Here is a 27,812-nt window from a genome sequence, read left to right as displayed (position 1 = left end):
TATTCTTATAAGATTTTTACTTATAACATTTTATATTTAAAAAAAATAAGAGGGTAAACTCGTTTAAAGTCCCAAAGGTTGAAAAGACTCTTTAGGCGACACCTTTCACGCCCGAGGAGGGTCTTCCAGCCAATAAAAACTTCCGCTACACGGTGCAGTAGGTTCAAGAGTTGTAGCCTTGCTTCTAGGACTTAATGCGCCGGTTGACACCTGAGGTGCGCTTTGACGGTTCTCCTGCGGAGAAAGCGACGACTTAATGTTTGGGTATTAGCTGCGTAAAAGAGGCAGGGCAGGGCTTGGCCAGATCATAACTTCGTCTTTTTCATTTCTTTCTCGCTTTTCGTTGCTGGGGTCAGCACAGGGGGGAGGCTACATGGATTGGTGGACTTTGTTGGCAGCGAGTATTGCCCTACTCTGGATTTTCTGCTTTATAGACGGTAAGGGAAAACCGGCTTTTTAAGGGTTTTATGGCACCTGTCCACTAACCTATAAACGCACGGCACAAGAGACCATGAATCACTCTTCATAACATGTTAAAGTGGTTGTGGATTCTATTGTAGCTCATATTTCGAGTGTATTCCCTCGAAAGGTGGACGCACTGAGCAGATGAGACTCTACAGATTAGGGAATAGTTTGTGTCCCAAAATGACACAAATAGCTAAAATGGGCGCAGGTGGTGCAGATCGCGTCACTAACCAAAACCTTCAGTTTCTGTACGTTTTAAATGAAAAAATAAGATATATTACATAATTAATATTGTTTTATTAAACTCGTTTGATGAGGCAACCACACTTGATTGCTTTGAGATGACGGGGCGGGGAGAGGGGGCAATACAAACAATTTTGAGTCTTTATTTAGAGAGTGAATGGTTTGTGCTTTAGGTCAGGTGGTTGTCAGGGTACTTTTACTTGCAGAAAGCTCGCTTTGCGTGCTCAATATACCCGCCGCCCAGCCGGCTGGTGAGCAGACTTTAATCCAGTGGCAGACGCTGTTTGTGGTTCTCGACATTAGCCACGGTGTTAATTTAGACTCCAGCTTGACCCTGTTACCTTCTTATCTCCAGGCAACGCCGTGCTTGAGCTGCGGCTGCTCTTCCACGCTCTGACCAAAGCCGCTTGTCACCTGTACCTGGCCCTGCTCCCGCTGCGCCGAGCCGCCACGCACTTCTACGACAGCGCGCGGTACTGGGTCAACCATGCCCAGCAGGGCCCCTCTCCTCCAGGCTACCTCCATCAGAGCGAACCCCTGGCCAGGAAAGGCACGCTACACTTTCTGGAGGGCATGTGCGTGGTGTGCGAGACGGTGCCCAACATGATGGGCGCAGCGCTGAGCGTCGGGGCCGCTTTCTGTCATATGCTGCAGGGAGGTTTCTACATCCTGGCGGCCACGCTGCGCACCATCCAGATCAACCTGTTCTCACAGATGAATGGCGAGAAGGAGAGGTGGGACAAAGAGCGGCTAAGGGCGAAAGAGGGCGAGAAGAGGCTCAATTCCAAAGTGCTGGAATACATCTCGGTGTTTTGTCAAGACCCCGTGAGTGCTTTACGCATCAAGGTCGACGTGCCACCCGTGTACAGATAATCTTTTTCCCGTGGCTAATTGGCACATAAGGGGCCTTCTTCTAACTGCTGAGGGGTTAGAAGTACAGCAGAGTGTTGATTGGTTTGCAGGGAGGGCAGGAGGTTGAACTCTGACTTCTGGTTTTCACTCACTGTTGAGGGGAATTAGTTACCAACGGAATCAAATAAATTATATTTAAGCACGTGTGGGAAAAGACGAATAAAACTATGGTGCATTTTGTTACAACTGTTTCACATTTATGGAAATGTAAAGAAAATAAATGTCTCAATCAAACAAAACCTGACATCTTTGCTTGTTTTGGCCTTTAGAGCTTTATTGCTACATTCTTTTATACCAAATCTTACTGGCAACCAAGTTTATTTTAAAGTGCTCTCTTATTCATTATCTCAGTCATTAATAATACATCTATGGCAATATATTTACCAAAAAAAAATAGAATCAGCAATAGAAAGTATGTTATTATTCACCTACTGATTCTGGTTAAAGTCAAACTAAATCAGCAATAGGCCACCAACATTTATCCTGCAGGGCTTTTCAGCTTCATCTCAGCCCTCTCAGGTCTCAAACGCATGACAGCAAGGACACAGAGGTAGCCAACATTCAGTAGATTAAGTCTGGCTGGCATCCGGGATCAAGTATTTTGCCTGTGAGCTCAGACTGCATTTGCATCTTTACACAGTCAAACTGCTAAAGAGACCACAGGGATGACAATGAGGAAGAAGAAGTAATGAAGAGACAGGCAAGTTTGGGGATGGGGGGAGCAGGACTGTGAGCTGATACTGAAGATGGATTTATTCTACTTGACACTAAAGTCTTGCGTCAGGTATAGCGTGGAGGCTCTCAGGGGGGATTTTCCCAGCTACAGTGAGAGAAGAGGAACAAAAACAAAAATAAGAAAGATCCCTCAGGCGGGTGTAGTAAACAACTGTAAGCTAATCGGTAATTGTATATGTAAAATAATCTGATCATTTTTAAAGACAGCAAGGTAAAAAATAGAACAAAATTCTCAAGACGGACACAAAACAGCAGCTTTATCTTTACTGGAATATCACAAATAATCTTACAGAGTATGTCACCAGTTCTTCTGACAGCTGCTTTGTTCACTTTGTATTCGTTCTGCTGGGACCTGAGATGAGAAGAGTGCATGTGTAACTTTGGCATCAGCATTATGGACAGCTTCTCAAACCACCAAAGAAAATGAGCTTAAAACCAAACAGGGCTGTAGGTTTAATCTCATTACTCACGCCCTCAACTTTGTCACTGCCTCCAGTCTCCGCAGTGCAGAAAGAACATTTTTCTGTGTGTCAGAAGAGAGGACTTCAAAGGTGTGAAGATCACCTGCAAAACAAAAAAAAAACAAAACTGTAAGTTATCTGCAAGTTACCAGGTGGCAGACAACTCTAGAGGTCAGAGGTCATTCCACACACTTAGTTTTACCTGAGAGGATGAGTTTTGTAGCCAGGTTTTGCACAGCAGGTAGGAACTGCTTCTCCGTAAATACATGAGCTCCGTTTTCACACAAGTACCTGAAGATCAGCTGGACATGAGGGGAAAAAAAACGTTGGTATATTAATGTGGAAATAAAGTCAAATTATGGTCAAAAAGTAATAAATGCTTTGCCTACAATTTAGTCAATAGTAAGTTAACAATGTTACAAATAATTTTCATGTTAGCAGATGTTAATGTTTTCCAAATGGTTAATAGTTTAGTTGTAAACTATCTTGACCACCATTGGATGGTTACTGTGAAGTTGCAAGAGATTCTTTGAAGTCATTAAATATTGTACTGTGCATCTATAAATCTATAAACATTAGACACAAGATGGAAATAAACTGATGTTTGGAATATCCATTTTAAATCACATAAGCAGGACTCGTGTCTTTAGTTTCAGACTCAGTGATATGAACTGCATCCCCTCAATAAAGATAATCTTAATATATGTAAACCAGGAAGTACACAAAACTGTATTTGTCTTACTAAAAGACAAAAAGTTTTCGATATACTTTTGCTAATGCAGATAAGCTCCCACAAAATTGAACTCTTTATGGTCATAAAATGTCTTAATGACAATATTTATAATTTTTCAAGTTTCAAAGATGCAACTACAGCATGTCTCTTTATGTCATTAGAAACTATGCCATGATTGTTAGTCATAATCTGTTATCTGATAACAGTGGTTAATGTTTAATGACATTTCTTAGAATACAATAGAAGGTCCATAATAAGAAAAAAAAAAAAACTTTACAACATCTAACCAAGAATCTTCACAAGAGTCACTCTCCACGAAATACACTTAGTCACAGAGAGAGATACTCAAGTTAGATGGACCTGATATGAGTCTAAGAAGGGTTGCAGCAGCTTCTGCAGAAAGGATAACACTTCCAGCCCTGTTTCCAACACGGTCACTTCCTGTTGACTCATGTGGACTGCTCCACATTTCTGCAGAAGTGAACATGCCTCGTCAAAGTCCTAAATGATGGAGGGGCAGACATATGAATGAATGAATGAATGAATGACAGCTTTATTTGTCGCAAGCAGGTTGCCCTGCAGCGAGATGGTAACCCCCCCCCCCCGACCTTACACACATAACACAGACATCACATGGGATTACAAGTCGGAGATCGGTAGCGTTACAAGAAAAACACTGAAATGTACACAACAACGGGAAGGTACAAGAGGAAAAAAAGAGACCTCCACTCATGCTGTGCTTCCATGGTAGGACAGCACGAGAACAGGAAACAAAAAAAAAAACTCCTCTGCACAAAAAAGCACGTAAATGTCCACAGCACAACATTATGGAAGACATGACAAGCCACAGGGATGGGTAGGGGATGAGGAGTAACCCCAGGCAACACAGCAGCCATCCTGCGACGGCGACATATGCAATATGAGTAACAATAATATACTCACGATAATAATCTGTCTCATTGTTAATCATACACAAGTGTGTATGAATATGATAGTAGCAAAACACTGAAGCACTATAAGCACAAAATTTCTTTCATTAGCTCTTCCTGGGAATTGGATAAACGAGAGGCTACAGTGACCTTGGCCTTTTACCCAGTTGATGCACAGAATAATCGTGATCCCGACAAACATGGCTGTTACCTGCGATGCCCTGCCAGGGATGAAGATGAATTCATTGGAGAAGACGTCCCGCAGGAAGAAGAAGAAGCTGAACAGCTCATCTGTGAACAGAAAAAAGTTAAACAAGACGTGTCCATTCATGAGACTCAGAATCTGCAACTGCACCTAACATTTACCCTTCTGTGTGCTTTTTGTGATGTGGATGGCTGTAGCAAGTATTCCTGGACGCACAAAGACATGCAACGCCTGATTCCTGTAGGAAACCAGCATCAGCACCGCCGCCGCTGTCCTCATCACACCCTCCTCTGGGCTGAGTGGATCTTGGCTCGCAGGGTCTCCATCCTGAACCAGGTAGACACGGCCCGCTTTATGATGGACGATGGAGTGATGAAGAGCCACGGTGGATGACATCACGTCTGAGTCTGGGGTGTGTGCTGCAAAACGGGTTTCAAGTTTGAGGGTCACATGACCTTCAGAAAGTCATGCGTGCGTGTGTGTGTGTGTGTTGAAGTGTGCACACATGCCTGCATGTGTGAATGTCCACACACAGGACACCTGTGAAGTGAGACAGTTCAGTGGAGTCCGCTTAGGATAAGTTACTTAAAGTGCATTAATCCACTGAACATCTCCTAAGTAATTCTGGACACTTGTGCCAACTTGCATTCACCTAATCTTTGTGATCCACATAGGACCGGGTCAAAAGGAGCCTATGCAACAGCAAGGAAACTACTCAGTTACTCTTCTGCATTAACAGCGTTTGGTTGCCTAGCATTGCAATATGCTAAGGCCACCTGCTGGTCACTGAAGGGAAAGCAAGCTTCATTAAATGCCCACTATAAGCAAAACCTATATTGTTCTTAACCCTAAGCTTGATGCTGCTGCTTTCTACACAGTATGATTAAAATAAATTGATATCTTTGAAATCCATCTGGCCCACTCACCAGGCCAGTTCAGACGGCCCCTGAAGTCCAGCACCAGCTTCCTGAGCCAGAGTGTTTTTTCCGTGAGCCCATGCCACTGCAAACCCTCTTCTGTTAAAGTTGTGATTGGAGCCTGGAGCAACAGGCAAGCCATCAGAGACCAAGGACTGATCAATGAGCCCTCCTCCTGGGTTCGCACAATCAAATGAGCCAGCCAGTTCACACAGTCCTGGATCTCCGTACTTGGTCTCTGTGGAAGAGCTCTAAACAGAAAACGAGGTAGATTCTAAAGTTACATACAGGCTTTGAAGGTTTACAACGAGAAAAATATTCATTTAAGTTGTATCACTATTACACTTGCTATGCTTTTGTTGATTTGGTTCATTTTACACTCACTATGAGTAAGAAAAAATAAATAAAAACACATTTCAAAAATGTAAAAGGTGTTTTATGCACTTCATTTGAACTGCTTATATATCACTAATGGAGATTACATTAACAGAATATATAAATTGTAAATCATAAAATCATTTAATACTCACTTTGGTTGGTGTATACTCAGTACTCACAATTTTTAGCTACAGCCAATTGTGACTTTGGCACATATGGCTACCATGTCTTGCATAAACAGAAAAAAAAAGCAAATCTGTACCTTGGTATGAGATTGTACTCGCTCCGATTTATCTTTCCCTCACACAGCTGTCGAACAGACAGGGGGCGGCCAAAGTTCACATGCATGCAGCCATAATCTTCCTGCAGAACTCTGCTAGCTTTAAACAGTCCCTGCAGTGAAAGAGCGAGGGCAAGAGGCCTGTAGTTTCATATCTTTCAGGACCAAAGATTACATGGGAAATGTTATCAAGTCAGCAACGAGACGAAACTTACGGTGGTGCTTTCTTTGGGTTTGGGGACACCCAACAACTCAAGTGCAAGCAATGACTCCTCCACTACTCTGTCATAGCTGATACTAATGGGCACCAGGGTAATGTCAAACACCTCACCTTTAAAGTATGGCTCCAGCACCATGTCCATCATACCTGCAGACAAATGCAGATGTGGCACCAAGATGCTCAAAACATGTACAAGTAAATATGTAAAAAAATATGGAAATAAAAATAAGTTGAAAAGAATATTCAAATTACACAAAACGATCTAAAAATACTGTAAACTTGTTTGACTTTTCACAATTAAAATATCCTAAACTGTGAGTGCATGATCCCTTGGTGTGCAAAAGTAAAGTACTGTACAATGACAAAGGGTACAATGGCCCTTTAAGGTCAAACCTGTAATAAAACACAACAGAAATAGAAAAAACACAGCTAAATCTCACAAAAAAACCCCCCTAAAAAACAAAAAAGACCTCACATAACACAATGGAAGTGTTTTTGGGGAGACGATAATGTGACGGACCAGCTGCGGAAGTGACAAGCTAACAGTAAACAGCTTATAGCAAACACCTACATTATTAAATGAATCTTTTAAGTGAGTCTAAGTGTAATTGTTTGCATGTTTTGGTCCGTCACCTTATTGTCTCTCCAGAAACTCTTCTGTTGCATTTAGTGAAATTTCGTTTTTCTTTCCCTACTTCAATTGTGTTTTATTCAAATTCTGTTGTGGGTTGTTTTTTTCTTTGTTTGTTTTTTCACCATTTCTGCTTTGTTTTATTCAGTTGTATTTTGTCTGCTTGTGCTGCATTTTTCTTTTTTCTAGTGTTTTCTTAACTTGCAGTGCATTTGACCTCCCCGGGCCACCATAGAAAAAGGTCATCATGCTTAACTGCTATAAAATTAAAGCAACAAAACCTAAAAAAACCCAAAAGTCCAAAATAATGAGATGCACACACTTTGATATCCTGGGGAACAGCAACAAAAACAACAAAGGTGTACATTTAGACACTTACCAAGCTTTGGCACCACAGACTTCAGTGTGCGACTCCTGAAACCCTCTACATAAAACTCCAAAGGAGCACATCCTGTCTACGGAAAACACATTAAGCTGTTGGAAGCCTTCTTCTTTTAATTGTTAAATACAGAAGCTGACTGCCAAAGATGCACTTAGGAATACTTTTAAAAAGTAATTGTCTTACCCTGACAATTGTTCGGACGTATTCTGACAGCACCGCCCAGTACAGCTTGTCAGAGCCGATTGCTCGTCGGATAAAGAAAGCTCCGGAGCGACGCAGAATCTCTCCAACAACCTTCATGCTTGCAAGAGCTTTAAAGAGAAGGAGTCGGAACAAAAAAATAAACAATAATAATAATAATATTTGGATGCTACGATGCAATCAAAATGGATATAATGTCGTGCATAATTAGTATGATTTAAATAACACTTTGTTGTCCTAATTCAAATAGATACTTGCGAATTCCTGCAGCTATGACAGGTATTGGGATGTCGTAGGTGAACAGGATGAAGGAGACAATCAAGAAGTCCACATAACTCCTGTGATTGGGCATCAGGATCACAGGACTCTCCTGGATGGCTTGCTGCAGCTGCAGTGACAGAAAATTTTAACTTCCAAGGTTCTCTGTATAGTATATTCTCTAAATAGTAGTAAATACTATAGTAAAGCAAATCTATCAGAATGGTTGTGTGACCTCTAAAGATCTACTGTTGAAACAAACTGGCCAATAACTGATTAAAGTGTATTGATTTCTGATGAGTCCTGACCATGTTGAGTCCTTCCATGTTGACATAAATGCTTCTGAAGAGTCTCTTGAACACCTTATTGACAGTGTAGGCCATCAGCCTGATAAACCCCAGCTGCAGATTGTGAGACATTTCCTCCAAAATCCCACGAGCCTCTTGTCTCACCTTCTCCACGGATGACCCCGTCTCCAAGGCAATCTGAGAGGGAATATGTAGGGGAGGAAAAACTGACTATTTTGACAACAAAACAGTAAAAACTATATTTTTTTAATAAATAAAATGACTGACCTCTTTGGCAATATAGCGCAGATACTGGGACTCCAGTACAGCTTTCTTGAGGTCAGAAGTGGAGCTGGATGGGGCTCCTTTGTACGGTTGAGGGTTAAAGGTTCTCAGGGCATAGCCAAGATCAGTTGTGTGTCTCCTCTCCTCCAATATATCCGTAAACTCCTCCTCATCCTTCAGGCTTGCAGTGCCTGAATCTTTATACTGAAGGAAGGAGTAAGGTTTATGTTAAAAGTCTCAAAGTTAAGATGTTGGAACATCTGTAACAGGATAGAAAACAACAACAACACTACTAATCAACCAACTCAGTAACGTGGGTACAGAGCAAGATTGTTTTGAATACGGATTTATTAGCACCACATTTTTTATACTGTAGACATTCTGCTTTAATTCAAGGGGTCTAACAAATTTACTGCATTACCCATTTAGGAATTATATCCATTTGTATGCACAGCGTCCCATTTTCAGAGGTTATAAATTAATTGGACAGTTGACTGTTAAGCAATTTCATGACAAGGTTAGGTTGTTCCCTTGTTATTTCGTAACACATAAAGCTAATAAAATATGTGGCATTGATTCCAACTGCTGAATTTGCATTTTGTAGCTTTTCACTTGAATTTTTATTGCAGAAGTTAAATGTAAACTGAAATAAATCTATCAGACACATAGTAAAAAACTCTACAATCTGGTTCATTCTGCAAAAATAATAAACTGCCAATCACAACAACTTCCGAAAGTTCGCGTGTATTTATATTAAACCAAGATTTCCTTGTACCAGAATGACGGTAAGACCAAAGCATGACTAAGAAGTTAAAAGCGCACATGATCCGTGGCATACCACATCATCTGCCAAACATGGTGGCGGTAACATTATGGTATGGTATGGTTGCTAGTGAAGCTGGATCACTGGTGTTTCTTGATGATGTAAGTACTGACTGAAGAAGCCGGATGATCTGTTAAGTGTACAGGGCTACACTCTCGCCTTGGACTCAGTCAAGTGCTGCAAAATTGATGGGACACTGCAAAGCATACGGTAAAAGCATCTCAAGGAAAAATAAATGGGATGTCCTTTAATAGTCAAACCAGCAGAGCAGCTTTTTAGCTATTAAATTCAAACCTAAAGGCACTTAATGCAAAACTTTCTTAAAACCCTTGAATTAAAGCTGCGAGCTCACAAAAAACAGACAAAAACTACAGAAATAAATACATTTTTAAAAATGCTATAATTCTTATAGAGCAGACTGTAGTTTTGTAAGACTCTTTATTTATTTGGTAAATAAAATAAAATAAAAAAGAAGGGGCGGGGGTAAAAGAAAATATATGTGGACAACAATTATTCACCACACTGTTATTTTACATCCCTATAGTTATCCCATTAATGTGTTAATTGTTTATTGACCTTTTATACAAGCACTAGTTTTGCTTATTTTAACAGTAAGGAAAAACTGACGTATTGTTACTTTGGAGAAGTGGTCTGAGACAAATTAAATTATTAAATCACAAAGTTTATCGAGTTAAAACCATAAAAGTCGTTATCTCCTCGCTGCTCTGTTCTGCAGGCTGCTGTGACCTGCCAACACTGGCTGGTGAAAAACTATTAAGCAACAGCGGCTTACATACAGTCGCTGTTTTTCTTAGTAGGCCAAAGTTTGAGCAGCTTAAGGCGGCCAGGCTCCACAGGACACCCCTGCCTGCATAATTAACAGCAAAAACAAGCTCTGCTTGAAGGCAGACAAAAGCGAACATCGCTACAGGTTTCCTTCAGGCGGTCTCCTTCTGGGTATTATATATTTTATAGTCGCCGCTAACCTTGAAAGGTTTAAAGAAAAGCGTCGACGGGCCCGAGAGAAGATAAAAACAGACGCGTTTAAAACTTGCTTCTTACCGTACTCGTCATTCTTTGCAGACACTAACACTGAAGCTGACTGGTGACTGGCCTCACTGACTGTCTTTCTTGTGCTTGGACGCTATCTTCGCTCCACACTGCGTGAAATATGCAGCACTTCGGGGCCCGGGGCCAATGGTGTGCCTGGGTTTTGGAAACTCCTCCCGCATATTGTAATACTCAACCCTCTGCTCCCAAGTAACCCCCTCACCCCACGCGCGCTGTTGAGTACGATAGCTAATGTTTTAAGTGATCTAGAGTTTGTCTGTTGTGGAAAAAAATGTCTGAATATTTTTGGAGGACACATAACCAAGAATTAAACATCAACTGAGCGTGCACTCCACAGGGACTGATTAAATTATTGTTGTTTTTTTGTTTTTTTTGTCAGTTTTGCTGGTTTGGAGTTTTCAGATGTGCTTAAGATTATTCACGTGTGGAAAACATTCACGACAGCTGTCAATCTTCCCAGAAGTGCACTTCCCATCAAATTCACCCTAAAAGGCAACACTCAGAGAAACTGCAAACCCCCCCCCAAGAGTTCCAGGTGTACCGGCTTCAGTTACAATGTTAAATGTACTAGGCTTCTGGAACAATGTCCTTTTGGACAGATGAGAGCAAAGTGGAGATGGTAATGCACAGCCCCACATTTGTTGTGCAATATCTGTGCAAACTGGCAAGCACAGTGGTGGACGGGTCATGATTTGGGCACCTTGCAGTCTTTGAGTTGATCATGAACTCTTTTGTGTACCAAAGTCTTCTGAAGGCAAATGTTAGACCTTCTGTCCAACAGCTAAAGCTTGGTCAAAACTGAGTAATTCATTAGGACCATGATCCCAAGCCTTTCAGCAAATCTATCAGCATCCCCGTCAAAGTCAAGATAGTAAAATTGATATACTTTGGCAGGACCTTAAGAGAGATGTGCATAAGTAAATGCCCACAAACCTCAATGAAATGAAGCAACATTGTACAGTGGTGGCGTACAGAGTGGGGCAAAATTCTTCCACAGGGTTGTAAGAGACTGATAAAGTCATGCATTAAACAATGATGTAAAGTTATTGCTGCTAAAGGTGACCATACAAGCTAATAAATCATGTAGAACTACTAGTACTACTACTGAAGCCCTTTTGGTTAACCTTCGCCCTGGCCTCCACCCCTCTGTCCACTCAGTCTCGAGCTACAGACTCAAACATGCTTCACCAGTCAAGAGCAATTGGTATCAGTTTCTTCAGTGGTGAGCAGTCTCACAATGAAGAGCAACCACAAAAATGAAGGTGAACATTTTTGTAAATCTTCATTTTATTTATGTATTTTTTTTGGTGCCGAACAATGACCATCTCATGAGTTAGGCAAGCAGGAGTCTTTATTGTTTCTATTCACACGTAAAGTGTTTACCCCAATGTCATTTATGAGTCCGACTGCACCAGTTTAACAAGCAACTGTTCAAAAGAGAGCAAAATGCAGATCACGTTCACAGCTAAGGCAAAAATAAAAACAATTTCACGCTACTTTAGCTCTTTCATTGAAAGAATAATAGCATTGTTAAAGCATTATGCACACACACACACACACACACACACACACACACACACACACACACACACACACACACACACACACACACACACACACACACACACACACACACACACACACACACACCATCTCTTAGAAACTATACTACAGGCTGATAATACTCTGCCAATTTTATTTGTTAAGTGACTCAGTCCCTGTTTACATATTCATATGACCGCATTATATGATATAAAGACCCTTTTTTTCTTAAAATACTATGACCTGTGTTAGCTGCTAGCAGTAGCAGAAGTGTACGCTACATCTTACACAGTCTGCATCTTATACAGTAACGTAGACTAGATGAACTATAACAGAAAGGCGAAAAACTGCACCTCACAAACTGAAATCACATTCTCACCACAACACATGCAGACTCTGAATAGAAAAACAAATATTTCACCAATCCCTCTCGCAAATAAGGAAGACGATGCTTTAAAGTGTTGTGCTTTTCTGTCCTGACACTCACTGGCTCGGTCGCCTCACATATGTGTTGCTACATAGTACAAATGCATGTGGAGAGCTGCACTTCCATGCTGATTGAAGGCTGTGTGTTAACTAAAGAGTACAAAAAATGGCATCGGTTAAATAAATATATAAATAAACGCAGAAATAACGCCAAATGTAGAGTTCAACTGAAGATGCTGGTTTAACTATACTGTTTTAATTTAAGCCATGTATGTATGTGGAAATGTTTACACCACTTCTGGCCCTGCAGAGCAGATGATCACAGTAAGAAAATAAATTCCACGTTGACTATTTGGCACAAATTTAAGTAACCTGCTCTCTCGTTATGATAAACAGAGGCCATAATTCAGCTATAGTGTGTGTTAAAGAACTGTCTAGGTCATAGATTGTAGTCTAGCTACTGATATATTGTCAACACTCCCTATAAAATAGTATCCATACTAAGCTGCCTGAATAAAATACTAATATTTTATTCCTCACTACACATACATACTTTTAGTCAGATGACCCCAAAGTCCATCTTTTAATCTTATATAGCTTATATCCATCTTGTGCATTAAGACTATTCACAGCAGATTGCTTTACTCGTTTACTAGTTTTACTCTCCGCTGTCCACTTATAAAGTGCTCCATCTTCTGTTGAAAAAACAAAACAAAAACTCAACAATTATACACTCGCACACATCATTCTCCAACCCTCTGCTACATCTCAAGCACACCATCATTCAGTCCTTGCTCCAAAGGCCAGAGGTAGTCGGTCAGCTGCTGGAGCTGGCGGTCTGTTGAGGTGTAGTTTCCTGACTCTCCACCAGGGGGAACTGCTCCCTCCAGTAGGTGAAGTGGCTGTAGGTGTCCGAGCAGGGGAAGTCAGAGGAGGAAGCTCGGGCCTTCAGCGGAAACACGTGGTCAACGACCTCACACAAACGTACGTAGCTGAAGAGAAGAAAGGAGAGCGAGATGATGCAGTGATGCTGTAAGGGCCATGAGAGCAATCCAGTGGGACCTGGTTGAAGGACTTACGATGAGATGTTGGTCTTGGCGTGCTCCTGCACCAGCTCCCCTTTGGGGTTCACTGTAAAAATCCTGTTTAGTGACACCCCAACTTCTTTGTATGAGTATACATCCTACAAAGACAAGAACAGGGGCATTTTTAATGTTAGATATACTGGATATTAGACTTAAACAGTGCAAAAAATACCTAAAAAGCTTCAATTTACCCTCAGTGAACATCCAAACTCACTTTTATGGTGAGAAATAGACTAAACTATAAACAAATATAACAGTCTGTAAGCTCTGCAGAGCCGCATGTGAGTTACCGTCGGTCTGTTGCCGAATGCTGCGTAGAACGGCTGCTTGTTGGGGTAGAAGAGGTTCTTGATATCAGTGAGACACTCTACCTTGAACTTCTCCGGCTTCTTCTCTATCACCTCCCTGTGAAACACAATCAGCACTGCACGATGAGTTCCTCCTGCATCCTCTCATGTGCTAATATAGAAAAACAGATGCACGTTTGTGGTATGAAATACCTGTGCAGAGCTGAAAAGAGGCTGCTCGGGCTCAAGAGGACGGGGCCCATAGGAAGCATAGTGCCTCTCTCGTTGACCCAGTTGAGGTAACCTCTAGTCATGTCAGCCATGCCGATCGCTCGGGCTGAGCAGTACAGGAACTTGTAGCCATTTCTGATGTGGAGAGGAAGAGATTAATATTAACCAACTTGTGTCAATAGAGAGTTGAAATTACTAAATAATTTCTTTAACTTTGTAAAAGCATTTCTTTAAGAGCTTTACTTTATTTCTATAAAATCTCCTTTATGCTTTACTTTAAAACTGAGAGTAGACTGTTAATAAAGTAGTTCTTACTGGCTGACTTTGTGGTACAGCTGAGCAATCCCCTGGTGTGTCCAGTCTTTCCCGAGTGTGGGCAGGATATGACCTAATGTGTCTGACCTGGAGAAAAATACAAGCAAGCGTTATTAAAAATGCATTTTCTTGCACTTGTGTAAAAATCTAATGATGTTTTATGTCATAGTCATCCAGATTTAAAACCCTTTGGAATACTTCTCATTGTTGGAATATATAAAAGCATCCTCTGTTTAGGCTGAGAGAGGATTTAAATGTTACATTAACTGGAAAAGTACCTGCTAGCTCTCTATTAAATGTTACCTTTGCAAGAAGCTGCATATTTAATCTTCTGATCAGAATGACAAATTGCCTCATAATCAGCAGTGAATAAATGTTACAGATGGAACAGCCGTGAAGAGTTTATTCATCACACTGAACCCTGCTGTGCACAGAGTTGTACAGCATGCAGATGAACCTAATACTGGAGCCACTTGTAGTAGATTTGCCGTCCAAACTAAACTCCATTATGCATTAAAACAAACAAAAACAAGACACACGCACCTGGTAATGGTTCCATCTATGTCGGAGATAATTATCTTGTCATCCCAGTTCCAGAGGTAGATGGTGCCTTGACAGCGACAGGTTCCCTGGTACTGAGTGGTGACGCTGAACACGACATCGTTAGGCCCGTCTTGCAACTGAAGAGACAGCTGGGAAATTTGGTGAAGGGGGTGAAAATCCATGAAAAACCACTCAGAAAGGAAGAGAATTTTGTTATAGTTGCACCATTTGGGCTTGTCAAGTGGATCTTTGCTGCTGCCATCTTGCTCAAGCTGGTAACTCATTCTTTTATGCTTCTTTTTTAATGTTTGAGCTATCGCTCTATCATATCCAAACTTGTGCTTTAACTTGTGTGCTCACCAGCTGCTCTGATGTGAGTCGGAGAGTTTTCTTATAAGACACGCCTCCCGTTGTGAGTACCGGCTCTGTCTGTATGGGGGAAGAGTTCTGCTTGGCTTCCCGGTGGTCCTCATCACTAGAGGATGACTCTTCTTTCAGTCTGTCATCAGAGAGGTGAACAGGGCATTTATATGCTTCAATATAAACCTCAGTAAGTGAGCAAGGACAATTTTGAGCCAGGAATGCTCTCTTACCTGCTTGTCATATTCCCAACCGGCTCAGCAGTGCAACAGGCCCCACGCTCAGAGGCTGAATCCTATAGATAATAAAAACAGTGCCAGATTGGTGTTTATCTGGCGCGTAACTTGTTCACAATTAACATAGCTGCCGCTTTAAATTACCGATTTGGCACTGCTGTTTTTGCTTCTCCAGGAGAACCACCACCTTCCTCCTTTCTTGGGCATCTTCTCCTTCATAATGTTCTCCACTGCAGCCTGAAGCAGACCACACACACACACACACACACACACGGATGCACACATGCACCAAACAACCACAACACAAAGCCATAAAGACACACTTAAAAAATAAAGCAAACTATACCGTAAATCAACAAACACTGAGGCAAAACCAAGAATGTGCCTGAGGCCGAAGCGGGGGGAAATACACCAACAGAATAAAAGTGAAAGCTAGTGTAGAGATATTAAAGGGGGGAGGGGTGTTTAAAACAAAAAATAAACATACAGAGCTGTAGCCCAGAACACTGGTCAGACAGCAGAGGAGGAACTGTAAGGTTGAGTGAATGTAATTAGGGCAGGAGGACTAACGGATGGATGGAGGGAGTAATAAAATAAGACGCGGAGAGAACAAAGGAGAAAACAACATTTAGCTTGAGAGCAAAAGTTTGGAAGACGTTTGTTACACAATGTAAATTTTGTCTGCAGTAGCAAAAACTGAACACAGTGAGGTTTGAGGTCCACAGACTCCACATTAGGCCTTATGTTATGTAAAGTGGTGCAGTACCGGGTTCAGTCAGAAGGGGGAATACTTCTCATGTAATCCAACCCAACTTACTGAGTCCTAAATATCTGTGCAGCGTCTGCAATCAACCCTTACCTTTGGCAGAGGCTTCTGAAAGGCTTGCATAGCCAGCACAAGCGGAGCTGCAGTGTTCCAATTATAGTACCTGTGGGAGATAACAAAATGTATTTTTAGCCCTTCCATAAATGCAGCAAAACACATGTTTTTCAGCCAATTTTGGCTCATTAGGCCAAAGAGTTGTGCTAACGCTGCTGTTTTTGCCCGCAGTGTGTGACACATGAATCCATTCAGTACACTCGAATGTCTTACTTTGAGCCAATTTTCACCACTAAGTTGGGGTCGTCGATGATAGAGGGGTTCTCTGTGAACTGCTGATAGGACACGGTCTTCTTATAAAATTGCTCTGTAAAAGGAAGGAGGAAGTAAAAACCCCACACGTTACTTATTCCCCGTGCTTACAACACAGTGTCTAAAGTGCATCTTGGAGTCGTGTCATGTCACGTGATCGTTTACCTTTCGTGATCTCCCTGTTGTCATTGAGCCCCCCACACAAAGAGATGGCAATTGATGGCAGGTCAGACATGGGATCGCAGTAACTGTCTACTCCACTGTCTCCTCCAGAGCTTACAGACTGAGGAGACTGACTGGTGCTGTGGAGGCCCGGATCTGAGTTGCTCCTCACTGTTGCACCAGTGTCACTGCAAAAAAGAAAAAGAGGAGATACTTTTGATAAGAATCTCGCTGATCATTCTGCACAGTTCAGAAATACAACTGTATGAAACTTTTCTTAACATGAAAGCGTGTGTGATGTCCAAATACCTCTTAGGAAAATAAAGGGCTGCCACTTCCGGTTCAAGCTCAGTGATGTCGTCCAGATAAATTCCATCAGAACCAAGATGGCGACTCCTTTTATCTGCAAAAGAGCAAATTCATTTTCAGCCTCTTAGATTTTTCCCCCCTGATTGATTTATCCAGAAGCAAATCATTTGCCAGCTTGATCTCTGTGAGAGGGTCTATGGATGGATTATTATGAGGCTGTATGCTTCCCTGTAGTACCAGATCCGTTCACCTGGCCCCTGTTTATCTTTGCAATCATATGCAGCGATTCAGACACATTTTTGGCTGTAAATCCATCTTATATTGCATCATATCTTATACTACGGAGAGCAACTGATTGAGTTTGAGCAATTTGCAGTTTGAAGCTGCAGCTTCTCGACGTAACACAGTGCATTAAATGATACGTGGGGAAACCTTTTTAAGGTTTACCTTTTTTCTTTGACGGAGAGTCTGCTTTGCCTTGTGGACGAGGTGAAGTGTCCTCCATGTCGGCCACCATACGAGATGCCACGCCTCCCACTGTTGTAACTTGCATCTCCGAAGTTACCGTTTGAGACTCCATCCCAATGGATTCTGCATCAACCATTTCCTCTGTGTGCATCGTCTCTGTCGGCATCAGCAGTCGCAGTGCTGGTATTTCCGAGCAAGGACCGCACTGTTCCGAAGACACCTCAGGCGTAATCACACGGAAGTGCGTGTTTTCAGACACCGGGATAGATACGGGGCAAACTGGTGGAGGGCTGGACTTCAGTGGAAGGACAGATGGCTACAAGAGTGGAGAAGAAGATGATGATATGAGCTGAAGAAATAACAACACTGCAGATTAGGGTATCAGGATTAAGGCTTTCCTACCATGGCGGCCTGAGGCAGCTCTCCCCACGCCCAGTGCATTTCTGGATTCTCATTGTCTGTGTTTGACGGTTTGCCAATTAGCTCAGAATCACTCTTGGGAGATGTGGGGCGAGAGTTTCCGGGACTAAAGGAGAAAGAGATTATAGCATTTCCACATTTATTTCATGGATTTGTAGCATTTACTGTAGGTGTGAAAGAATTTTGTGTGAGTCGAACACCTCTGAATGGGACTCCACTCCCCATCTGAACGAGTGTACATGCCAGCCTGTTTGAAAGAACTGTTAGTCGAACCAACTGTGTTCTCCTCTCTAGAGACATCCCGAGACCTGCAGTATAATCACAAAGACGAGTTAGTCAGGGTTTACTTTACTCTCTCTTACACTGTCAGGTGATCATCCTCATCCTCTGCATGGGTATTTGATTAGTCCTTCACCATTTCCCTTCACTCCTCACGCCCAGCTCTTACCTGTTGCTCTCCATTTCTGCCACTTCATCCGAGCTGATGTCTATGGGGAACATGTCTTCGTCCGCGGAGTAGTCTCCACTTTCCTCTCTCCTCAGGCTGTCCGCCCGAGCCTTCCTCCTCCTCTTCCTCCTTTTCTTCATCATCACGTTACTGTTCTCGCCATTGCTTGCCACGGAGCACAGATTCTGTATGGGTGTCCCGGAGATCTTCCCCATCAAAACGGGTCCATCCGATAGGATAGGAGAGGTGGCCAGGTAGGAGGGAACCACTTCCTGTTAAGACAGGAAACAGGAGTGAAACAATGCCGAGCAGACAAAGAGCCTGAACGTTACACCAAAAACTACCCACATGAGGAAATCTGTTTGGATTTACTGTCAAAGCTTTAGGTGTGCACTGAAATTGGGTGCTGTAGGAGTGTTGCTGACTCCCCCACTGTTCACACTTTGGTTTTTGTAACGCAGAACAACATGTGATTGTGCAACCTGCACAGCTATTATCTCCTACTTTGACATGAAGCTATGTCAACCACTGAGAAACAAAAGATGACAACACTCTGCATAAAAGTAGATTATAATCATTGCAATAACCCCCCCACTCCATAGTTAGTGTATCGCATGACTTTGGTCTGAGACATAGGTTTGCAATTAACTGCCAAACTGCAAAAACCTCCACAGAGGAAAGGGTTTGCCAAAGCAGAAGCAGACTCTGTTTCTCAGTTCTGTGAAGTTTAGAGTCACTTTTATGATCCCTCCTTCTAGGAAAAGAGTTTTCCAGGAGGTCTCCTGCTGTCCATCCAGGGGAACATAAATATGTGTGTGCAGACTTCGGGGAAAAACAGAAAGCGAAGACAAACTGACGTATAACACCATGATTTGTGGTCTGACAACAATGCCTCACGTTTTGCTTCCCTGAGCCAAGAAAATGGGTTCAGAGAAACAACGCTCCTCCCCTAGTTGCTCATTCAAGTCTGAGAATCTGACACCACCCAGGGGAAAATAAATCAGACACTTCCCTCGTTACAGCCAGCCCCAAGCTTCAGTACTTTAGAGCTTGTTTTTGTCTTTTTCTGCATGCATCCTCACGTGCATACAAAGCCAAAAAGAGAGAGAAAGAGAAAGAAGATGAGAGTACATGCAACCAGGCTCTTTAAGGCTGCAACTGAACCTCGCAAAACCAAAATAAAATTAAACACTGACTTTCCAAAAAACTGAGGAAAAACGGCTTTCCATGAAGTTTCGTAAACATAAAAAGTAGAAATGTAGGTCAGACTGGAGGAATTCTGACATATCTTTAACTCGCCAAGCTCTGAGCATTTCTCTAATACTTAAGCCAGTTTCACAAATACTGCAATACCGCAAACATTTAAATTTCCAGAAGCATATTTATCCAGTTTCCGATTTATCCTCATGCTCCCAGTGTTTGACATACTTCCAGGTCATAAAGCCTGGGTCAGTAAATTCTGCGTTCTCAGCTCTTGCTCGCTGATAAACAAAGGCAGTCTGTTTTTAAAAAAAGGAAAGGGGAGAAATTCCTGGGTGCTGTGCCAACTCTGTACACAGTGCAACTTTGTTCAAACTACTATCACTCCGAGTAGGAAAAAGAAAGCTTGGATAACACTTTTCAGTTGCAAATGGGGAGTGTGTGAGCGCAGGGTGTAAATAAAGTGTTATCATTTGAATCTTGGTTTTATTTGAATCAAAAAGGCCACATAAAGGTGGAAATGGTATATGGCCTGTATTTGTATAGCGCTTTTACTAGTCCCTAAGGACCCCAAAGTGCTTTACACATCCAGTCATCCACACACACATTCACACACTGGTGATGGCAAGCTACATTGTAGCCACAGCCACCCTGGGGCGCACTGACAGAGGCGAGGCTGCCGGACACTGGCGCCACCGGGCCCTCTGACCACCATCCAGTAGGCAACGGGTGAAGCGTCTTGCCCAAGGACACAACGACCGAGATTGTCCAAGCCGGGGCTTGAACCAGCAACCTTCCGATTACAAGGCAAACTCTTGAGCCACGATCGAAATGTACTGCCTTTTATATAGCTACAAATATAACAGTCTTTTAGGGTTTTTTATATAAAGTTCTTCACTGCTGTGTCATTTTCTCACCTGTTCATTTAAGCAGTTCCACATGAGTTGAGATGATTTGGCCAAATTAGTTAATCAAAATATAATTACATGCAGACAGCATTATGCTTCGCGGAAACGCTCCCAATCGTTACCTGATCATTTTCTGTTTCTTGCACAAAAAACGCCTCGCCGTTCTCCCCGAGCTTCATGTGGAGATCTACTGGTTCTCCGTTGATTTCCATGTCCACCTAAAAGCAAAAGGGTGAGAGCTGAACAAACAAGAATATTAAACTTTTCCTCTAAAGATGCCCTTGTTGTTGTTGTTGTTGTTGTTATTTTTTATCTTCTCACCACTTTCTCTCGGGACCGTAGGACCCCCAGCTTGCCAAAGCGCACGTGGAATGGCGAGCACTGCAGGGAGCCATCGGGCTGTCTCACAACAATGACGTCGATGCAGCCAGAGAGGGTGGCGGGATTGAGGCCTCGGTACAGCTCTTTGACCTGGACAAACACCTGGCCCGCCAACTGGCCCACGAAATTCATGGTTTGACGGGTCTGGGGGAAGTGAACAGATTAAAATGACTTGCGTAAGTCACCTCTTCCTGAACTCGGTCAACTTTCAAAAGTGGACGTGCTTATGAGTGGGCATCTGCCGTAGCAATCTTCAACCCGTGAATCAAAGCACTGGTGACATAACTGTCACCCCGCTGGAAATAGGGCGAGCTATTCCAACACTCTGAGGTAAAATAAGCTTTCTGTATGGATAAGAGATAAAGAAGGAGTTGAAGCTGTTTCCTGATCTGTACTTACAAACTGTACAAAGAACCTGTTACCACTTTTGACCTTACTGTCTCTCTTACATCTTACATCCCTTCGGGCCTCATACTGTATGTCTGTAAAGCCTTACAACTGTTTTCTATTCAGACATCAAATGTCAAAGGACAGACTAAGTTAGACCAGACTGTCAAGTCATGTGTATATAATGTAATACAGTAAATATAGCATGAACTCAATGCATAAACCCCCCATCCACCCCCTTGTGTATTTTTTAAGCCCATTTGAGTCAAACAACCTTTCAACACCAACAGGATTTAGAGTTCCCCTTAAAAAACAAATGTAAATAGAAACATTTTATAAATAGTTTAGCTTCCATTTCTAGCCCCGTGCTGGTGAAAATTGGAACATATTTAGCGTCTTATATTTGGCCGTAAGCAGGCTACAGAGGGTAAAGACTGACTACTATTATGATTTGCATAGCTTCTTGTAACAGACAGGATGAGAGTGCTGGAGGTGGTGATCCAGGGAAAGATGGGCTTAAATATGTTGGAAAAATGCCAACATATCCTACCCCTTGAGGACATGTGAACAAGAGACGAGGCCCTGTCTGAAGAACAGAGACACCGACTGTTAAATCTTATAAAAGATCTCTTCTAAATTACCTTTGCTGTATTAAATTATTAACTGAATTTTCCACCGGGGCGTTGTGTTACGACACTGTTGACTTTCAAGCAGAGGACTTTTAGTGCAAAATACTGTTACACAGTACAGTGCAGCCTAATCTAAAAATAGATGTCTTGTGTTTGTTCCTCTTTTTGTTTCATCTCAGTGTCTCTGAACACTAGCAAAATACTCGGGCTGGGTTTCAGAAAAAGAGCTCCTCCATCTAAAGAAGACCTTTTATGCACTTTTTCAGTGCCACATTTGTATCCTTTAGAATAGCTTAGTATTATTCACAGTTGAAAAGAATCCTTATTTATCTTAAACTGAGCCTTTATAAAGCCTGAGCATCCACCACTGGAACAGTGTATATATGACAGGAAACATGGAAGAAAGTAATAGATCCACTCTTTGTATTAATTAATTAATTTATTTATTTTTAGAATTATAGTGTGGATGCTATTCATTAATGTAATTAGCACTACTCTCTGGTACGATTACTGTTTACTATTCAACTTAATCTCATTTTTATTATATTTGTTTGTTTGTTTGTTTGTTTGTTTTTAATCACGGTTGTGTGCAAATTTTTTCATAGTATAAGGCTCACAGTATATGCCTGTGGCACATCCTGCTCTGTGACCAAATAATTTCCCCAGTGGGATCAATAAAGGATCCATCCATCCATCCACTTGTGTTTAGCTGTGGTATGTTCATTTGGAAGAGTCTGGCTGAACAGCTTAGCAGATAATGTGTTCAGTCCCACATCAATACACAGAAACACACAGTACAAGATGCAATCTATTCCTGATTATGTAAGAAAATAAAACCTTCTACATGTAAGGAAATTCCTTTATTTAATTTTTTAAATAAAAAAACACGTGATGTGATAAATCAGCTGCCATAACGCATGTTTAAACACCTAAAAGTGTAATAAGGTCTAATCGATATGGTAAACAGCTGACTCATATACCTCCTGACAGGGCAAAGGGGAATTTTTTGTGATGAATGAAAAAAGCTTAATGAGCGTAAAGACAGATAAAAGACACACAAGTGGCCAGCGTGGTTATAACAGACATCTACAGAGTAAATAAAGCCAGTTTATCATCGGTTTCATCTCAGAGGCAGGTGCAGTCAAATATACATAAACAATCCAAAACATACCTGTTCGAGCTGAGGGGCTGCCTTTTAACCAACACACGGGAGACGAGCGTTTCATCAACCGGGAATAACAAAACAACGAAACATTTTAAAAGACCTCCTGTTCCTCGATACAGGTGATGTCTGATGCCCGGATGCAGCATGGAGCAAAAACGCCACCGTTTAAGTTAAAGCGTTGACTCTCCCTCTCTAAGCGAGTCTGTTCCTCTCACTCAGGAGTCCTGTCACTGGGTGACGTCACTTGCAAAAAAAACCCCCGGCCCGTTAGTTGGCCAATCAGCGTCGAGCTGTTGAGTTGCCAAGAAGAAAGAAAAAAATCGCTTCAGTTGCCACAATGGCAACAAAATTACCCTCTTTCTTACTTTGTCGGAGCTCTTCTGTGCCTACAGAGTGACTTTATACTCTTTCGTGACCGTTTACATCCAGTCGCATTAAACTTGTAACCCTGATAACAAAAAAAAATTAATCTACAGCAAGACATCTCACTTTACTTAAGTCTTTGACAGCGGGAAGCAGTGGAAGCTTCGTAAGCGTTTAAAGTCACCAGTCTGTCAGCCAGGTCTGATGCTGTGAGGTGATCTTTCTAGCCAATCACAGCTCTGCCTCGTAGCACATGCCATGTTTGCTTACAGCGCGAGACCCTCCAGTGAGACTGTGCGAAGAGGATGTGGTCGGCTCGTGGTTAGTGAGATTAGGTCACTAAACGTAAGCAAAAATGGGTATTTAATGTAGAAATATACAAACGCTGAGTTTGCAAAGACTAACATACTCGAGAAGGAATAGTTGTCATGATGTGCACCAATTTCATTTCTAATAAAAAAAAGGGCTCTACTCTCATTAATGGTACAATTACATTACTGCCAAAACCACTCTGTCTGTATCTCTGTGCCTCAGAGCCCAAAATCCTGACAGCAGACTCCTTCTCCCCTCATGCTCCAGGACAAATACTGGACGGGGTTACACGCTACAAAAGCCTCACGTGCAGCTCTTCTGCAACCAGAGCAAGCTCAGCCTGTGTGTCTGGGAAAATGCGTCTCTGAGTGAACACGATCTAATTGTTTTTCCAGACTGTGAGGCAGAAAGGGGAAGAGTGTGTGTCTTCATAGTAGTTTTCCATCACAACTTAAAATGAGCGTTTATTGTTTTAGGTTTGCACTTTCGCAACCATCCTTTTTCAAATTCAGACGGTTGGTGTCAGGAAATATGAGGCGCTCTTAGTCATTTTTTTTCCTCAATGCAAATTTCAAATGGAAGCAATGCAAATATTTTTGGCCAGGATGCTTTTAATCTCGCTTTTGTAGGATTTAAGTTTACTTTATTACACTCTATGGTCATTTTTACTCACTGGCCGCTTTATTCATTGTTAGCACCTCGTTATTCCTTCAGAGGTGCTTTAATTCTTCATGGTACAGATTCAAAAACTTGCTGGAAACATTTTGCACCACACAGCTGCTGCAAATCCATGACGTGAACCTCCTGTTCCACTACATCCAAAAGGTGCTCTGTTGGATTGAGATCTGGTGGCTATGGAGACTATTTGAGTACAGTGAACTCATTGTCATGTTGAAGAAAACAGTTTGAGATCATCTGAGCTTTGAGCCATGTCACATTATCCTGCTGGAAGCAGCCATCAGTAGATGGGTACACTGTAGTCCTAAAGTGTTAGACATAGTTAGGAACAATAGTTGTAGTGTTTAAACACAGTTCAGTTTCCTGTTCTTAGCTGCAGAACTAGCACCTGGTGTGGCCTTCTGCTGCTGTAGCCCATCTCCATCAAGGTTTTATGTGTTGAGCATTTAGAGATTCTCTTTGGTTGTAATGAGTGATCAGCACAGTTATAGTTGCCTTCCTATCAGCTCAAAGCAACCTGGCAATTCTCCTCAGACCTGAGGCATCAATAGGAGACTTTCACCCAGAGAACTGGCCTCAATTAATGTTTGTTCACTTCCAGACCATTCTCTGTAAACCCTACTAATGGTTATATGGAAAAATCCCACTCGATCATCAGTTTCTGAAACGCTCAGACCAGCGTGTCTGGCACTTAAATCAGATGCTCAGTTTGAACTTTGGTGGGTGATCCTCACCATGTTTACATGCCTAAATGGATTGTGTTGCTGCCACGTGATCACATTTAAGCAACAAGCCTTTTAAGCAGGTGTACCTGAAAAGGGGTCAAAACAACTCATCAGTGTAAAACATGTTATGCTTACACTGTTACACTGAACGCCAAAACACTTTCACTTTGTTTTTTTACATAAACTATTTTGAATATCTGCAGTAGACACCATGTCCTTTAAACACTCGATGTTACACATACCGATGTATATCTGTACCATCGGTAAGCCTATCCCAGAGTGCCTACGTAAACAGGCGGGACACACATTATGTCGGTGACAAACGCTGGCGTCACTGGACCCTCCGAGGATACATGAGCCACACAGCTGCCGACATGTTTCTAAGAACACGTTGTTTTGCCAGGCAAACTCAGCCAGCGTTGTACACTTTTAAAAAAGCACATGATATCAGTTTAATTTTCAACATGAATGGTCAGAGATGTGACCTGTGTCAGGCTACAAGAAACCTGCTGACATGTGACAATCTCACTTGCCTACTCGGCTGAAGAAAAACATCAGCTTCAAATTTTCTACTTGGTGCATTTACACTGTTGTAATAGACATCAACTGGTGAACATGTAAGCTGTTCTTGTTTTTTTAGGACAGCCCCGCTAAGGGGAAATAATTTTTGCTTTTGTGTTCTCACACTAGAGAGTGTCTATATGGGTCCACACCTCTGAGTGTTAAATACAACACTGTTGAGTGTTAAATTAACACTTTTGACAGTGTTATATGTTTAAAAGTAACCTAGTCAGTTTTGAAGATTAACAATGGCTAACACTGAGCAGTGCTGATTTTCTAACACTGGAAAATAACTCAAAATGTTAGAAATATTCCAGTGTTAGAAAATCAGCACTGCTCAGTGTTAGCCATTGTTAATCTTCAAAACTGACTAGGTTACTTTTAAACATATAACACTGTCAAAAGTGTTAATGTAACACTCAACAGTGTTGTATTTAACACTCAGAGGAGTGGACCCATATAGACACTCTCTAGTGTTAATTTAACACTGGAGATTTTGCTGTGTGCCTTCCTAAGCAGTGGTCACATACTGTACTTACAATGTAAGGGTGTAATAGCACACTGTCCATTCTGCAGACAACGTGCTACATTTAACATTTAACATTTAAATGAATTACTGATTTACAGGTAAAATGTTTGCTTGTCCTATCATGGATCTGGTCATGCACTTCAATACATGCAAATGCAGCAAAAGGTGCTTGACAGTCATTTTTTACGAATGACTCCACCATAAACCGGACTTACTCAACACAGTTTGCCTCAGGTATTACTAATTCTTGTTAAACGACATTTTAATTGAGTGAGTTGTTAAAATAATATAGGTTTCTGATTGGCTGAGGCTATTCTGGCCTGAGGATCATGAGACAGAGGCTGAAAAAACTAAACTCTGACTCAGAGGCTAAAAGGAAAAATAATGAGCTTTTCCAGGGCTTATGGTTGCAGATTGTTTTTAAAAAGTAATTTAAGTTAACTGTAAGATGTCAAACAAATACGGAAAAACAAAAAGGAAAACATCTGCTGTCTTTCGGTGTTGTGGATGCATTTGTGAATATAGTTGATAACAACTGCTGTAGGGTATCTCGTAACTTTTACTTGACCTAATGAGTCTGAGCCCGTCATCTTCAGTTTCAGTGGTAACGTCTAGTCTTACACTGGTGGATTATGGAAAAATACAACCCCGCTCTCCCTGCTTCTCCTCGGAGAACCTACTGCATGACTTTGAAAGGTTGTCGTGACTACTTTATTCATGTTCACATTGCACAAATGCTGAAACACACAAACGGGTATAACTTGCTTTAAGCGTTATTCATGCTTTTGTGTTTTTTTCCACACATGCAGATGATTTTCTTTTTTCTTAAATCGCTTTACCCAGCTCCAGGTGGTGTCAGTGGCATAGTTCTGAGCAGCCTCATCTAACTCGTCTCCATCTTCTGCTGATATCATGATTCCATAGTGTGTTTAATCCCAGCGGCAGATGTTTGGTCTTTGCCACCTCTCGATAGATATGAGTCTGGTCTGCTCAAGAACTTGTATCCTTACTCTCTCCGCGCATGTCAAGTGTCTGACTGTTGAGTGCAAGTGAACAGCGTCTTACTAAATTTACCCAGGCCCCCTGGTTGGAAACCTGAGCTGGGTCTGGAGTGGTCATCATGCACCAGACCCTCTGATTTCTTAGGCATTTGATGAGGGGGACACCTGCTAAGATTGCATTTTAGTGGAACTGGGCATCTTCCCTTTAGACATGATCACACAAGAATGACACAATAAGCTGCACTGGCACAGAGATCTATCTAATAAGACATGCCCGACAGTGCCTTATAATATGTAAATGTCTCATTAGTTCAGACTGTGCCACCTGTTGTGGGTGTTGATCCTTTGTTGACAGTATAGTGTTGTTGCATCACGTTGAGACAAGACCACCTGTTGCATTGGGTGAAATCCAAGACTCCCAAGTACCCAGTGACTCTTCCAGTGATTACTGTAATTAATATTAGACTATTATACACAGTGTGTTTGAACTGATGACCTTTGTTAGTCTAAAGGGTGGGGATGGGGGGGGGGGTTCCTTAGTCTAAAACACTGTTTGGTGGGTGTTATGTGTCAAAGTGACATTCACACGAATG

At 41.9% G+C, this 27,812-nt stretch overlaps 3 protein-coding genes across 5 annotated transcripts; 1 reads left to right on the top strand and 2 right to left on the bottom strand.

The window, feature by feature from the left end:
• Positions 1 to 64: 64 nt before the first annotated feature.
• On the top strand, positions 65 to 1,835 carry LOC146371571 (uncharacterized). Its single transcript, XM_084953873.1, has 2 exons — positions 65 to 437; positions 1,064 to 1,835. The coding sequence occupies exons 1-2, from the start codon at positions 374 to 376 to the stop codon at positions 1,579 to 1,581; spliced, it is 582 nt and encodes a 193-aa protein (XP_084809999.1). The 5' UTR covers positions 65 to 373; the 3' UTR covers positions 1,582 to 1,835.
• Positions 1,836 to 1,868: 33 nt separating this feature from the next.
• gnpat2 (glyceronephosphate O-acyltransferase 2) lies at positions 1,869 to 10,563 on the bottom strand. 2 transcript variants are annotated; one of them, XM_084953871.1, is made up of 16 exons: positions 10,408 to 10,563; positions 8,526 to 8,726; positions 8,259 to 8,435; positions 7,951 to 8,080; positions 7,675 to 7,802; positions 7,489 to 7,564; positions 6,474 to 6,625; positions 6,241 to 6,371; positions 5,610 to 5,851; positions 4,845 to 5,102; positions 4,690 to 4,769; positions 3,910 to 4,050; positions 3,019 to 3,118; positions 2,826 to 2,919; positions 2,646 to 2,707; positions 1,869 to 2,440 (listed from the first exon to the last, which is right to left on the bottom strand). In XM_084953871.1, the coding sequence occupies exons 1-16, from the start codon at positions 10,417 to 10,419 to the stop codon at positions 2,388 to 2,390; spliced, it is 2,037 nt and encodes a 678-aa protein (XP_084809997.1). In that variant the 5' UTR covers positions 10,420 to 10,563; the 3' UTR covers positions 1,869 to 2,387. The 2 variants fall into 2 exon arrangements, with proteins under 2 accessions (XP_084809997.1, XP_084809998.1); XM_084953872.1 differs by lacking the exon at positions 3,910 to 4,050.
• Positions 10,564 to 11,681: 1,118 nt separating this feature from the next.
• On the bottom strand, positions 11,682 to 27,155 carry lpin1b (lipin 1b). Of its 2 annotated transcripts, none has more exons than XM_084953579.1 (20): positions 27,058 to 27,155; positions 20,810 to 21,013; positions 20,611 to 20,706; positions 18,381 to 18,652; positions 18,133 to 18,240; positions 17,915 to 18,038; positions 17,492 to 17,828; positions 17,045 to 17,138; positions 16,739 to 16,923; positions 16,535 to 16,628; positions 16,301 to 16,370; positions 15,586 to 15,678; positions 15,439 to 15,500; positions 15,206 to 15,344; positions 14,846 to 14,994; positions 14,303 to 14,389; positions 13,970 to 14,122; positions 13,760 to 13,874; positions 13,464 to 13,567; positions 11,682 to 13,376 (listed from the first exon to the last, which is right to left on the bottom strand). In XM_084953579.1, exons 1-20 carry the CDS (start codon positions 27,130 to 27,132, stop codon positions 13,202 to 13,204), a joined length of 2,736 nt encoding a protein of 911 aa, XP_084809705.1. In that variant the 5' UTR covers positions 27,133 to 27,155; the 3' UTR covers positions 11,682 to 13,201. The 2 variants fall into 2 exon arrangements, with proteins under 2 accessions (XP_084809705.1, XP_084809704.1); XM_084953578.1 differs by lacking the exon at positions 27,058 to 27,155 and adding an exon at positions 23,057 to 23,572.
• Between the last annotated feature and the right edge of the window lie 657 nt (positions 27,156 to 27,812).

This window comes from Perissodus microlepis, chromosome 15 (genome assembly GCF_051167445.1).
Source record: "Perissodus microlepis isolate ML-2025 ecotype Zambia chromosome 15, ASM5116744v1, whole genome shotgun sequence".
Taxonomy (NCBI): Eukaryota; Metazoa; Chordata; class Actinopteri; order Cichliformes; family Cichlidae; genus Perissodus; species Perissodus microlepis.
Note: the sequence above shows the minus strand (reverse complement) of the source record. Positions and strands in the feature narration are given on the sequence as shown.

Coding starts and splice junctions, on each gene's coding strand:
- LOC146371571 (XM_084953873.1), top strand. CDS start 374: ATGGATTGGTGGACTTTGTTGGCAGCGAGTATTGCCCTACTCTGGATT. Junction 438..1,063: donor GATTTTCTGCTTTATAGACG/GTAAGGGAAAAC, acceptor TCTTATCTCCAG/GCAACGCCGTGCTTGAGCTG.
- gnpat2 (XM_084953871.1), bottom strand. Junction 6,626..7,488: donor GTCTGTGGTGCCAAAGCTTG/GTAAGTGTCTAA, acceptor ATTTGTCTGCAG/GTATGATGGACATGGTGCTG. Junction 4,051..4,689: donor TCCCTGGCAGGGCATCGCAG/GTAACAGCCATG, acceptor TCCATCATTTAG/GACTTTGACGAGGCATGTTC.
- lpin1b (XM_084953579.1), bottom strand. CDS start 27,132: ATGATATCAGCAGAAGATGGAGACGAGTTAGATGAGGCTGCTCAGAAC. Junction 20,707..20,809: donor TACGGTCCCGAGAGAAAGTG/GTGAGAAGATAA, acceptor TTTTGCTTTTAG/GTGGACATGGAAATCAACGG. Junction 14,390..14,845: donor ATAGATGGAACCATTACCAG/GTGCGTGTGTCT, acceptor ATTTTTCTCCAG/GTCAGACACATTAGGTCATA.